The 12,567-nt window shown below is 36.1% G+C and overlaps 3 protein-coding genes across 4 annotated transcripts in view; 1 reads left to right on the plus strand and 2 right to left on the minus strand.

Moving 5' to 3' along the window:
- LOC105430343 (spermine oxidase) overlaps window positions 1-6,975 on the plus strand; it is a 7,475-nt gene extending 500 nt beyond the window's left edge. Inside the window, exons 2-4 of one of the 2 annotated variants that reach the window (XM_089076253.1) lie at window positions 256-796; window positions 891-1,737; window positions 6,907-6,975. In XM_089076253.1, the coding sequence (XP_088932379.1) occupies window positions 256-796; window positions 891-1,737; window positions 6,907-6,975 (1,457 nt within the window). Of the gene's footprint in view, window positions 1-255; window positions 797-890; window positions 2,704-6,906 lie in introns of those variants that run through there. The other variant, XM_011643861.2, reaches the window with a different exon arrangement.
- spz6 (Spaetzle domain-containing protein 6) lies at window positions 3,094-8,905 on the minus strand. The gene is made up of 8 exons (XM_089076257.1): window positions 8,746-8,905; window positions 6,280-6,469; window positions 5,917-6,034; window positions 5,490-5,600; window positions 5,242-5,361; window positions 4,827-5,105; window positions 4,441-4,738; window positions 3,094-4,094 (listed from the first exon to the last, which is right to left on the minus strand). Exons 1-8 carry the CDS (start codon window positions 8,764-8,766, stop codon window positions 3,987-3,989), a joined length of 1,245 nt encoding a protein of 414 aa, XP_088932383.1. The 5' UTR covers window positions 8,767-8,905; the 3' UTR covers window positions 3,094-3,986.
- A 519-nt stretch (window positions 8,906-9,424) lies between these two features.
- Window positions 9,425-12,534, minus strand: Hex70a (hexamerin 70a). Its single transcript, XM_011643859.3, has 6 exons — window positions 12,238-12,534; window positions 11,742-12,078; window positions 11,020-11,429; window positions 10,542-10,858; window positions 10,090-10,442; window positions 9,425-9,944 (listed from the first exon to the last, which is right to left on the minus strand). Exons 1-6 carry the CDS (start codon window positions 12,463-12,465, stop codon window positions 9,538-9,540), a joined length of 2,052 nt encoding a protein of 683 aa, XP_011642161.2. The 5' UTR covers window positions 12,466-12,534; the 3' UTR covers window positions 9,425-9,537.
- Between the last annotated feature and the right edge of the window lie 33 nt (window positions 12,535-12,567).

Here is a 12,567-nt window from a genome sequence, read left to right on the forward strand (position 1 = left end):
TTTTATGTAAGCGAAAAAAAAATTATTTGTATATTATAAACATGGAAGGAAGAAAAAACATTTGTCAATCTTTTATAAAGATCTTTCATCGATTGTGTATTCTATTATTTTTTACAAATAAGATTAAGTTTAAAAATTTTGAAGTAGTAATTTTTCACATTAATATGTTTTGTATAAAAGTTGTGTAAAATCTTATCGCTTATTTTTAAAAAATTTATAGGAAAACAATACATACAATTCTTCCGTTTCATTTAGGCAATGAGAAAGTTGAGTTAGGAGCAAATTGGATCCACGGAGTGTTGGGTAATCCTATGTTCGAGCTGGCGATGGCAAATGGTTTAATAGACATTGTACATGTACCAAAACCTCATAAAGTAGTAGCAGCATTGGAAGATGGTAAACAATTGCCGTTTCCTGTCTTGCGAGAGATTTATGAGGCTTATGTTTGTTTCTTGAGACGATGCGAAGAATACTTTTTAAGCACATATAGTCCACCAGATGGTATAACTAGTGTAGGAGCGCATATTGCCCTAGAAGCGGAGATATATCTGTCGTCTTTGCCACCTGAACAACGAAGAGTGAGACAATTGATCTTTGACTGTTTACTCAAAAGAGAAACTTGCGTCACGGGTTGCGACAGTATGGACGATGTCGATCTTCTAGAAATGGGCTCCTATGACGAACTTCAAGGTGGTAATATCAGTCTTCCGAATGGGTATAGCGCTATATTGGAACCAGTTTCTAAACATATACCAGAGGAGCGTATTCTTACTAAACACACCGTAACAAAGATTAGGTGAGTTTGTAGCAATTATTTAAAAAATGTAAGAATGTATCAGTATATCCTAATATAAAAACCACAATATGAATCTATTATTTATTTATTTTAGATGGCAGAAACAAAAATGTTCTCGAGACGATAATGACGTTACGGGAAAACTTGATTCTAATTCAAATAGCCTTATAGAAGTACAATGTGAAAATGGAAAAACGATCACCGCTGAACATATAATATGTACATTACCGTTGGGCGTTTTGAAAAGGACAGCTCAGGATTTATTCGAACCATCGTTGCCAGCTTACAAACTCGAAGCAATAAACAGATTAATGTTCGGTACAGTAAATAAGATATTTCTTGAATACGAACGGCCTTTCCTGAATCCCGGTGTATCGGAAGTGATGCTTCTCTGGGACGATGAGCGATTATCTGAAGCGGAGAAGCGGGACATTAGTAAAACTTGGTTTAGAAAGATATATTCATTCATCAAGATTACGGATACACTGCTTCTCGGTTGGATATCCGGTCGCGCAGCGGAATACATGGAAAAACTGAGCACTACAGAGGTGGCGGAAGCATGTACGACAATTCTGCGACGATTCCTCAACGATCCTTTTGTACCAACTCCGAAGAATTGCTTGCGTACCACGTGGCATTCTCAACCTTACACACGAGGTTCTTATACCGCAATAGCTGTTGGAGCGAGCCAGCTGGACATCAGGAGTTTGGCTGAGCCATTAATTCAGGAAAAAATGGACGACGAGACGGATGAAACAGTCAAAGTGCTGGTGGCATTTGCAGGCGAACACACTCATTCTTCGTTTTATAGCACAGTACACGGAGCGTATTTGACCGGTCGAACAGCAGCTGAATTGTTCTTGGGTACCAAACAGAGTGAGAAGCATGCATTGAGTCTTAGTTGCGAAGATACCAGCGATTTAAGTTCGTGGATACAAGGCATTTCCTTGAATTAATGCATATTTTTTCAAGGAATGGATAAGCCTGATAATTTACAGACTTTTACAAATGTTTATAGATGTATTTAACTTATATACATACGCGAATATTTACGTTTGTGCGATTGCTTTCGTTTTGTAAATATAGTGCAAAAGCTGTCATCGTGTACATAATGGTGCTTTTTAAAATTTTAAGACTTTACGATTATATGTGAATGACATGTGCATTTATAATACTATCGTACTCTGATTCGTTACGAAATAACGAATACAGTTAAAATAGGACACTGATATCGCATATGACGATATCACAAATGCTGTGAATTCACGAATACGTTTTGCGGAAATATTTACAGTAAACATTCAAACACGCAAGTGTTTATTTTGTAAGATCAAACCGCGCGTAATACAATGTTATATGCTAAACTCGTGTAGATAATATATTAAATCGAACTCAGAGCAAGCCTAATTCTAAGTATGTGTGTAAAATATACACAAGCACGCGCGCGCGTGCACGAACACACACAGTAATAAGTAAATTATTAATGCTATTTATAAGAAATTTTCTGAAAAAGTGCGTCATATAGTTTTTATTCTCAATTTTCTTGTATGCATTCACTCTCAGATGTGAATTATTTGCTTGCTTGATTTTATTATCACCTATTACACGTTGTTTTTAGCAAAAATCAAGTTCCATCACGGATCGACTTAATCTAGTCATTGATCAAATTAAGAAATAAAAGATATTAAAAGTATATTTGATAAACAACAATAAGTCATATGACACGCGATTAAAATAGTTCTACAAAGTAGAACAATCATTCATGTACATACGCATACATACATACATATTTTACGTTTCCAGATGCAGTCATGTGCCATATTGACTATTATTAGTATTAATTCTTAAAGGAAGGAAGCGGACATAAGACGTCTATCTTTTTGAAATAGCGAACTATAATATACATTTGTGAGTCCACGAAATTAATGAAAATAAAATTAAAATAAATAAAATTAAAATAAAATTAAAATAAAATTGTTTAATAATAAATGTAATGCTTTTCTATTTGTGTTTTTTACATTTATAACCATAGTTACGAATATGTATAATATTATTTTATTGTCTGAGTATATAAATTTATACTATCAAGTTCTTTAAAATATATCATTAATTATATTTGTTGATCATTTGTTGATTCTTTTATGAAAAGAAAATAATTTATGCACTCTTTTTATATAGGTATTGTTATTGTTTTATATTCAATTGTTATATATTCAATTTTCTTGAAATGACTACAAATTTATCTTTATGATCTCATGACTATAGAAAGAATTTCTTAATCGTTAACAAAGAAATAATTTAGAGAAGGGAATTATTCTTCTTTATTTAAACAATAGCTGTTGTAATTTATACAATATTATTATAAATAATAATATAATAATAATTATTATAATGCCACATATATGTATTAATATCTACTTGTTATAATAATTATTATTATAATTTTGAGTACTGCAATGATTATACTATTACTATAGCGCTGTAGAGAAATTTTCATGACGCATTATCCACAATACTAATAAGAACGGTATACTGATACAATATTATTCAATACTTTTTTATTCTTGTGGCTATAAAAATAATATTTTTGCCTTACAAATGATGATTTTTAATTTAATAGATAACATAAGAAATAAAGATTTATGTTCATATATCTGAAATTTTATATCTGAAAATAATACTTTCTTGTATCACAATATTCTTTTCTATTTTATTTATCATGCCATTTATTATCTCTTTTTCATGACTATTCTAATTAATGTATAATATATAAAATATATTCATATTTTTTTGCATGATTAAATCTAAGTCGATGCATGTTCAGTATATTACACTTAAACGAATAAGATCTCGTAAATAGATAAGTAGACGTATCATCGGCCTATGCACAATATTTAGATTGATTCGAGTAAGTCATTCCTAAATTTCATACGCTCGTACAGCGACGATTAAAATATAACGCTAGTTTACAAAAAATATTTTTTTTTTTATTATTTGAATCAAACAAGAAGATTCTTATAAATTTTTGGATGCCGTTAAAAAAATTTAACTCATATCATTTTCAGCATTCAAAAACCTATAAGAAACACTTTGATTCAAAATAATTTTTTGCTGTAACCAGTGTAATCATTCGTGAAACAATGTAAAATCTTTTCAACATGTAAAATATACATCTTTTTTGTGAACCTTATCATAATTCGACATTGGAACTGCTACGACGAACGTATCGATTAAAGTAATCCGGTCGCCAACATTTACAGCTTCCGGGAACCAAGAACCAGTCGTAATACAGTCGCACCTAAAAGAAGAAATAAGAAAGATGTCAACAATTTGCAAATCTTATATTCAAACTTTCACCCAGTATTTTATAATGTGAAACGAGAAAGAGATTGCGATTGAATTATTTTGATACGTTCTAATAAGAAATAAAAAAAGACTTATTATTCATATAAATACCCAATAGGAAAAAATTCATATCCGTTCACATAACTTGTTCACGAAACGATTTATTTAATAAAAACATAAAATTCTGTCAAGTTTTTAGAAATGAATATTGCAAAAAAAAAGAAAATTGAACTTTTCAAAAGAGCAAATTTTGAAAATGAAGCACAAGCGAGAAAGAAAGATGATGATATAGCTCTCACTTGGAAGCAACCCATTTCATCGATACCATCACAATGGTGTTGCTGAGCATTGTTACCACCATTATTACGTGCTTCTCCCGTGCTCGCGCGTTTCTGCAAATATTGTTGATAATTCTGAAAATCATGGACTGGGGGCGGCGATCCAGCGACAGGATCTCGAGTACCAGACCCGATACCAGTACTAGTCGCTTGATTCTCCTCTAAAAAGGTATCCGGATAAAATATTTCGGCGACTAATAGGCTCGTCCATCTCGGTGACGATAGGCATCCACCATCCAAGTAGTGACACCTCGATTGCCTGTGGATAATGAAAACTCTCAAAAATAAACCTCCGAATCCCTTATAAGCCGTATTATCGCGTTATCGAAATGCGGCCGAGATCTTACATGCATCTGGTGAGCTCGATCGTCTGCGTGAAGTAACCTTCGTAAGGTATCTGTACAACGTATCTCCAGACACCCTGATAATTCTTGGCGAAGACCGGAGTCGCGTACTCGACTTTGGCCGGACAAGGAGTCGGCGGGCCGGTATATTCCGTTTTTTCCTGCGACGGTACGCGTTCTCCTCGTCGATAATCGGATGTCGAGGGTTCATCCCGGCGTTCGATGGTCGATGCCGACGATGCGATCGGTTCCCCTTGGATCGCTTTGTACAACATGCATACCCTGTTCGAAGAACAATAACGTTACAATCGAATTTGAGACCTAAATAAATGGATGGATACTTGTTTTGCTTAAGCATGCCTTTTTGCCTTGACACAGGGAACTCGCCGAAGCTTTTAAAACAGTAAAATATACTTACACTCCGCTACCATTTTCGCAAAATTTGCGACCATTCCGATTGGAATCCGTCAGTAAAGTCGCATCCAACGGACTAGATCTTTTGTTTCTACTATGTCTTTCTTCTTCATCCGTGTCAACGCTGCGGAAAGGGATTGTTAGTTTCGATATGTCGAATTAGTACATTCGGTATATTATGACAAAAGTCAAGTACTAAGTAATAAATATTACGATTTTTATTGAAAAAAAGTGAAAAAAATTTGGACTTACAAGTTTTGTGATAACGGATGCACTTTGGCAACTTTGGGCAATGAATCGTCAGCCTTGAGGATCGGTAATGCCTTGCTGAGAAACTTGAGAGTATGATTCTTTATCAGCGCGCTGCGGAAAAAAATTGTAAATTAATTAATTTAGTAAACGGAAAAAATAGTTTGATTGGTTGTACCAATTCTAAATTCTGTTTTAAAATAAGAACGAATCAGAAATTCCCGACCGAAATTATCCATTGAGATTTCTATTTAAATTAGAAAGATTAAAAATTTTGTTCATCTAAACTGAATTTGATGATAACTTCAATCGGAATTTATAATTTGTTATTTTAAAACAGAATTTTTGTACAATTAACTAAATTATTTTTTCCATGACTAAGATTATCCAATTCCAATCTACATTTACTCAATCTATATTTCTCTCTTACAAAGGATACGATGAACCGTTCACATATTGGTTCATAGGATTTCGTGGAATGTAGCCTTTGTTCAAATCTCCGCAGATGTTATGTATCGAAACGAATCCCTTTCCATGTTTATCGCTGCCTGAAAGACGGAATAGAAAAAAATTATTTTTTTGATTATATTAAAAAAAAAACACGAACGCATTTTACTACTAGTTACTTTTAAGTATCAATAATAAACATGGAGCGAGACTCTTGTAAATGGCGTGCGAAACGTAAAAAACGTCGTTATAAAAGAACGTCGAAGCGTCGATATAACGGTTTTGATAATAATTAGTTTTAGTTTCTTGGGTTTTTCTTTGCTTATATCTTATATTCCGGACCTACCGTAACATTCTTTATCGCTGTCAATGTACGGCGGTGGCCGAACTCTCGGTGGTTCCGCGTTCGGTGATTCGACGAAGGCGTAATATCCCTCCGGAGGCTCCTCCGTACGCGTGGACTCGTTATCGTTGCTAACCGGTTTAGTATTTTTGGTCTTTTCTTCGGCGTATGATGACGCGCACAAGAGTATCATCTGAACAATAATGATATTTCATTATTTACGACCAAAAAAAATTCTACACACGTGATTATATTTATATAATGTACTTCGTAGATATTTCTCATCTTTTTTTCGCTTATAGAAATTGTAGTTTTCAACTACAGAGCTACATTTACTGAGAAAATCTTTGAAAAAAAAACCCCCCCCCCCCCTCCATTTTAACTATATTTTTAACAGTAGTTCAAGTAATCTCTCTTCTAGGAGATAAAGCACAAAAGAATATATTTAACTATTATATTGTACGTACATCGATACGCGTGTAATGTTTCTTATTCCATCATATGATTTTGTTGCAGTTGGCCTATATTTAATTTTCTCTCGATCTTTCCACGTTAATCTCTATTTTCTTTATAAAATAAAATCTCTCTCTGTATGTATATAATCGTAATGGCTAACAGGTATTACGTTACATCGCCTCGGCACCGGTAATGATTACGAGATATCCTCTCATAGTTACCGAGGTATGCGTACGATGTTAACGGTACACGGTCCACGATCCACGCTTCTTGCTGCGGGCTGTTCAGCCTATTTTATGTAACGTGCATGTTACTCGAGCATTGCCCTACTAACCGAAGCATTATACCGTTCTACCGGTGAATCTTTCTTTTTTTCACACTTAAGGACCGACGATCATTCCAACGATTAAAAAAATATGAGGCGTACATGTACCCTTGTATGTGTATGATAATATGATAATATGATAATATGATAATATGATGTATGTGTACGATAATCTCGTAGAATAATTTCGCTCAATAATGATAGCGTCTCTTTAAGAAGAATTTGAGAAAAAGAGAACTTGTACCTTTTTCCTCTTCAATCAAGCTCTTCGATCGATCACACCTCTCAACATATATTACTCTTCGTAACATGGTCATGGTCATTACGACACATCCCATGTACGCCGCAAGTTTGTCTATCAAAATTTATCACGTTTTAAAGGTCAAGGAGAAAAGAATCTCACGTAAGAAACAAACAAACAATTTACCAATCGTACTTTTGCTGAAGACGTCAGTTTAATTTTTCCAAATGTGTATGATAATACGATAATCTCGTAGAATAATTTCGCTCAATAATATGATAGCGTCTCTTTAAAAAAAAATTGAGAAAAAGAGAACTTGTATCGATTTTAGCATAAAATTATTTTAGCGACGGAAACTATAACCGTAAAGTCGTTCATATTTTATGCGATTTTATTTAAATCCGATAATGGTCCGATAAAAAAATGTAATTATCAAATGGCAAGTTTCCTTATTAGATTACGATGCGGATCATTGGAAACGTGACAATCTTTGACTTGTAAGAATTCTTCCCGCAAAAGGTGGATGTCCGTTCTACTTTCTTATAGTAGATCCAAGCGTTAGGAAGTACCGATACAGTTACGAGGACAATGACGTCTCCGAACCGGTATCGACAGAAATGGTAGACTCGATTCATTTAGCGGGGCACGGCCGCTGACGATCGCACGAATATTTATCGCGAGTTTGCCTCAAGAGTAATACGATTCGAAAATTGTTGTTATTGATAATAACGATTCGCTTGTAATAAATGGCCTTTGGTAATGTATGTGTTTTTATATCTGCTACAAAGAAATGATCTCTTTCTCTCTCTCTCTCTCTCTCTCTCTCTCTCTCTCTCTCTCGCTCTCTGTATCTCTTTTTCTCTCCCGTTTGAATTGCATTAATGAGAAATATGCGATCGAGTATCCTGTTATCGGTTAAAAATAATTTTTTTAATTTTTAATTTTAAAATCATCGAGAATTTGACATTGCGTTAAATCTGATTTCTTATAATCTACTTTTTATACGCATAGAGATCGATCATTTATCTCGTTATATGTTTTTTTCTGTTTCTATGTACGAGGTCTCTTTCTGGTTCAGTTTTAAGTTTAAATTTATGACAGAAATATTTGAGAATTACAAATTTCTCCGCTATAAATTTTAATTTTGAAAATAAAAAATTAAAAGTCTCTTTTATTTAATTTATAAAATTAATTTTTTCTCCAGGATATCAAGTTATTTTTTTTTTTTTTTCACTTTAAATGACTAAAAATGAGTATAAGTGAGTATGGCATCTATGTATCAAATTTTCATCGGGAAAACATTGTTTTGAAATTTGTATCCAAGTATCCAAAGATGAGAGGAAATCTAGAAGCAGGTTGAAGCAATCGCGATTAATTTAATCCAATTATGTACGGGATAGATGGGGTAAAAAGGATAGATGATAAAAATAATGCCTGTACAACTTACGACGAATGTGCGAAATTCCATGGCGCGTTAATCCAAGGCAAACGTAAGGAGCGACAAAGAAAGAAATTTCTTTGCGATAATCAATCGGTTGTCAAGCGTTCCTCGAAATACTATCTCGCGAGTTGGTCGGGCCTGTCTACCAGCCAACGGTCATAGCAAAACTGAATTTCTCGTCACCCGCATCGCGCCGTTCCGGGGGGGGGGAGGGGGAGGGGGGCCACTTGCCACTTACCTTCACCTCAGTCGTGTACTTGACCGTCGTGCGGTAGAGGAACGCACGGAGGTATCGGACTTCGGTATTTAGCCCGTTAAACGCCGCATGAATTACAATGCGGGGAAGGATCGACAAAAAATGCGGTACGGCATCTCTACACGAGAATAATGCGCTGCACAAAAGTATTTTTTTTTTTTTCCTATTTATGATTTGTTAAAACAAATTAATTAACTCTCTTTCTCTTTCTTTCGTATTAACAATTATTATTAAATTTTTATTATTCGCAAAGCACAAGTTGTCAAGCGAGTGTGAAGCAAGGAGATCGCATCGCTAAAGGCGCAAAATTTTAAGAATAATTGTCATAAATAATTGCAATTGTTCAATTATTTATGTATCTAATTGGACGGACGCGGTTGTAAGATTTGGTGGTTCTTGTTTATATGAAATCCTTCAATCTTTCCTAAATTTACAAAACATATAGATAGACTTTATTTAAACGTGTTTAATCGTAGAAAAAAATCGTAGATTATTACATTGAATCAAACGATAACGATTATTAACGTAACGTAAATAGTCGATCAATAAGTGACATTCAGCTCTGTCTCATCTTTGTGATAAATCATAATGTCTTTCAATATCATGTTCGGGCCATCGTAGCGGAAGTTGTAAGCAGGTCTGTCCAAGGGGAATCCGTACGGCTTGTTATCGAATTTGTAACCGCCGAAGATGCGGGAAGTGTAGGGAATCGGCTCTCCTTCGACCGGATTAACGTACGCGAAGATCTGGAAGGGCATGCCCTCCTTTTTGCCCTTGGGCAAGAGCAGACGTTCGGGGAATCCGTAAAGCCTTTCCGCGTAAGAGAAGGAATCGGAACCGTCCAAGGCTTTGAGCACTTTCTTGTACAGTACCTCGCTTGGTTCCGGATCGGGTATGGCGAAGAAGCAATCTTGACTGTTTCGGACGATCTTGTTTACGCCGGCATTTACTGCAACGCAATATGGGAAAGCAAATTAAAGGGCGCTTTTCTCGTGCGGTCTACATGTACTTGGATGACTCGAATTTCAATCGTATACTAAACAAATTTTAAAAACTAAAAATGTATAGAGTAAAAATTAAAAATCGATACTAACGATCGACTATCCAGTTGTCCACTTCGTAAAAGTATTTTGAACTGTCAGCGAAGTCCAAGGGTTTGTAATGAACGTCATATTTCGGTCCGATGTAAATGCGTATCGCAGCTTTCATAGGTTTGTCGGCGTTGATAGCGAGATGGAAGCTGAACGGCTTGTGATTGAGGCGGTATTGACGAACTTTAATCAACGTGCTCTCGGCCTCCTTTGCGTCATCGATCATCAAACCGTTGTTGATCGAAGTGTCAAACTGATCGAAGTAAGTAATCAACTTATCCACAACGAAAGACTCGATCTTTAATTCGGGATAAATGATTTCGTTCTTGTTGTATGCCTTCTGATGCATTTTGTACCTAAAGGGATCAAGAGGAGATTGACATTTCAATCGCACAAATCGTAAATCATTTCTAATCTAGAAACATGTCGAAATCTTACAGTTCTCCAGATATCACCTGTAATAGTAGATGGCTATTCTTTTATAGAGACGATAGAACGCTGGATCTCTCATAGACGTGCTGTAAAACTCGAGGGCACTGGGTATAATCTGATACGGAGTTGACGGCTCTAAATTGTATCCAAAGATCTTCCTCGCGAAAATATCGATGCTGCCATAAAACTCAGGATTGCAGGAATCCATGTTGCCTTCGATGATGTTGCCGAGGATGTTAAGGCCTTCGGGTGTATAGATATTGATCAGCTTGCCCGTTGCATCCAAGATAAATCCGGAGTCAATCGCTCCCGATACTCGAGCTTCCAAGTCTTGTATATCCTAAAAGTGCGGCAATCGATCGTTTGATCGCACTCGTATCGTCGTATTGGATTGTCAGAAATAAGAAAGGAAATGAAAAGAGTGTTTTTTTACAAACAGAGATTTTGTTTCGGCGTATCATACAAAGATCCCGCGTGGTTAAACTTGAAGCTAAATCATACCTTCATGTATTTGTACTTGTAATAGGGGAATTTGCTCCAGTATGGTCTCTGTGGCATCGGTAGTCCATTGTGATAGATCATTGTCGGGTAATATCCGACGTAAAATTCGTTGTGCCAGTCGAAATCTTCGATTTTACCGATATCGTTAGACAGTCGCTCCAGATAGTAACGGGCCAGTAATTGTTTGTGACTGTAAAGATATTCCTCGCCGCGATTCTTCGGAAATCCGAATTCCTCGCCCTTTAGCCAGAACGGAAAGTCATGCCGCAAGTAGAAGTAGTAGGCGTTCAGGCCGATGTCCTCGGTGAAATAATTAATCTTGTGCTCTAGATCGTACTCGCGCGACATGTACCATCCGGAGTAATTCGCCGGGATGATATAAGTGTCGTAGCCACCAAACTTTTTCGAGTCTGTGTCAAACGTTTATATCAAAATTATTTATTATTACCAGGAAATTATTCTCTAGAAAATTTCAAAAATTATGTTTTCTATTCGTAAGATATGATGACCAAAAATTTAAGAAAATTTATACTTGTACAAGTAAGTATACTTGTACAAGTATAAATCTACGATCGGAAGATGCGTACCACGATGTTTCGAAGAAACGTTGCACCGCACGCATTTCTTTCCTTCGGTTCGTGAGTTCCAAATTTCCTTTTGACTTTTAGCGAGTGAGATAATTGACAAGAGCGACAAACATTTGAAACAAATTTGAAACTTACCAAGTTTTCCGAAAATTTTTGCGTGGTGGGCCTTTTCGAGTACTTCGGAATTGAAGTATGCGTACGGATACATCTCGTAAGGAGGGGGCAGTTGGATGTATTTGGTATCTTCGCGGCGCATAACTGCGGTGTAGAGCGCGTCGGCAAACTGCATCTCGTTCACGTAGATACGCGCCCATAGTGCCGTTTTGTAAAAGGTGTCAAAATCTTTGGCATAATAAAACAGACGGAACAACGCTTCCGTTTCCTTCCGAAGCTTTGGATAGTACAAAGAATTTAGCTGGCCACGAGGAAGCATACCGTACTCGTACAGATAGAGAAAATTCTTCACCGCAGCCTACAAAAAAACGACGTAAAAGGAAATTTAAATATTCAGAGTTCATAAAATGCGCCAATTGCACTGTAAGCTATAATTATGCATTATTCCTATATAGACGTAGGAGGACTCGATATCGAGTGATTACGATCGTAAAAGGCTTGATGACTTTGTATTTACCGTGTTAGTGTACGAATCTATGTTGGCTTCGATGTTGTACGAACGACCTTCTTCGTACAAGGAAGGATTCACAAGGGAGGGTTGCGGGATGTAGTACAAAAGATTAAAGATCTTCTTCTGCTTAAGGAGAAAATCCTTGTCGGCAACTTTGACGGTGTTGTAATCGGCCGTTGTCAGACCGAAGCTGACGGCCGCGACGACGACGGTCAGTGTCGTCAGGAGCTTCATTTTCCAGACTTTTTCGATTTCCACCGAGTAGACGAGACCAATTCTGAGCAGCGCTCGATGCCGCGCTCGCACTTTTATACACCTACGTCTGAGCGCGCAATC

Source organism: Pogonomyrmex barbatus, unplaced genomic scaffold (genome assembly GCF_055798465.1).
Source record: "Pogonomyrmex barbatus isolate J1 unplaced genomic scaffold, ASM5579846v1 scaffold2, whole genome shotgun sequence".
Classification (NCBI taxonomy): Eukaryota; Metazoa; Arthropoda; class Insecta; order Hymenoptera; family Formicidae; genus Pogonomyrmex; species Pogonomyrmex barbatus.

What these genes read in the sequence shown, in the direction of transcription:
- Hex70a (XM_011643859.3), bottom strand. Translation starts at nt 12,465, where the DNA reads ATGAAGCTCCTGACGACACTGACCGTCGTCGTCGCGGCCGTCAGCTTC. An exon ending in ACAAGTACAAATACATGAAG is followed by an intron (nt 10,859 to 11,019) that starts GTATGATTTAGC and finishes CCGCACTTTTAG; the next exon opens with GATATACAAGACTTGGAAGC. An exon ending in ATAGCCATCTACTATTACAG is followed by an intron (nt 10,443 to 10,541) that starts GTGATATCTGGA and finishes TGATCCCTTTAG; the next exon opens with GTACAAAATGCATCAGAAGG.
- spz6 (XM_089076257.1), bottom strand. Translation starts at nt 8,766, where the DNA reads ATGGAATTTCGCACATTCGTC. An exon ending in TGGAATTTCGCACATTCGTC is followed by an intron (nt 6,470 to 8,745) that starts GTAAGTTGTACA and finishes ATTATTGTTCAG; the next exon opens with ATGATACTCTTGTGCGCGTC. An exon ending in CATCCGTTATCACAAAACTT is followed by an intron (nt 5,362 to 5,489) that starts GTAAGTCCAAAT and finishes CCCTTTCCGCAG; the next exon opens with CGTTGACACGGATGAAGAAG.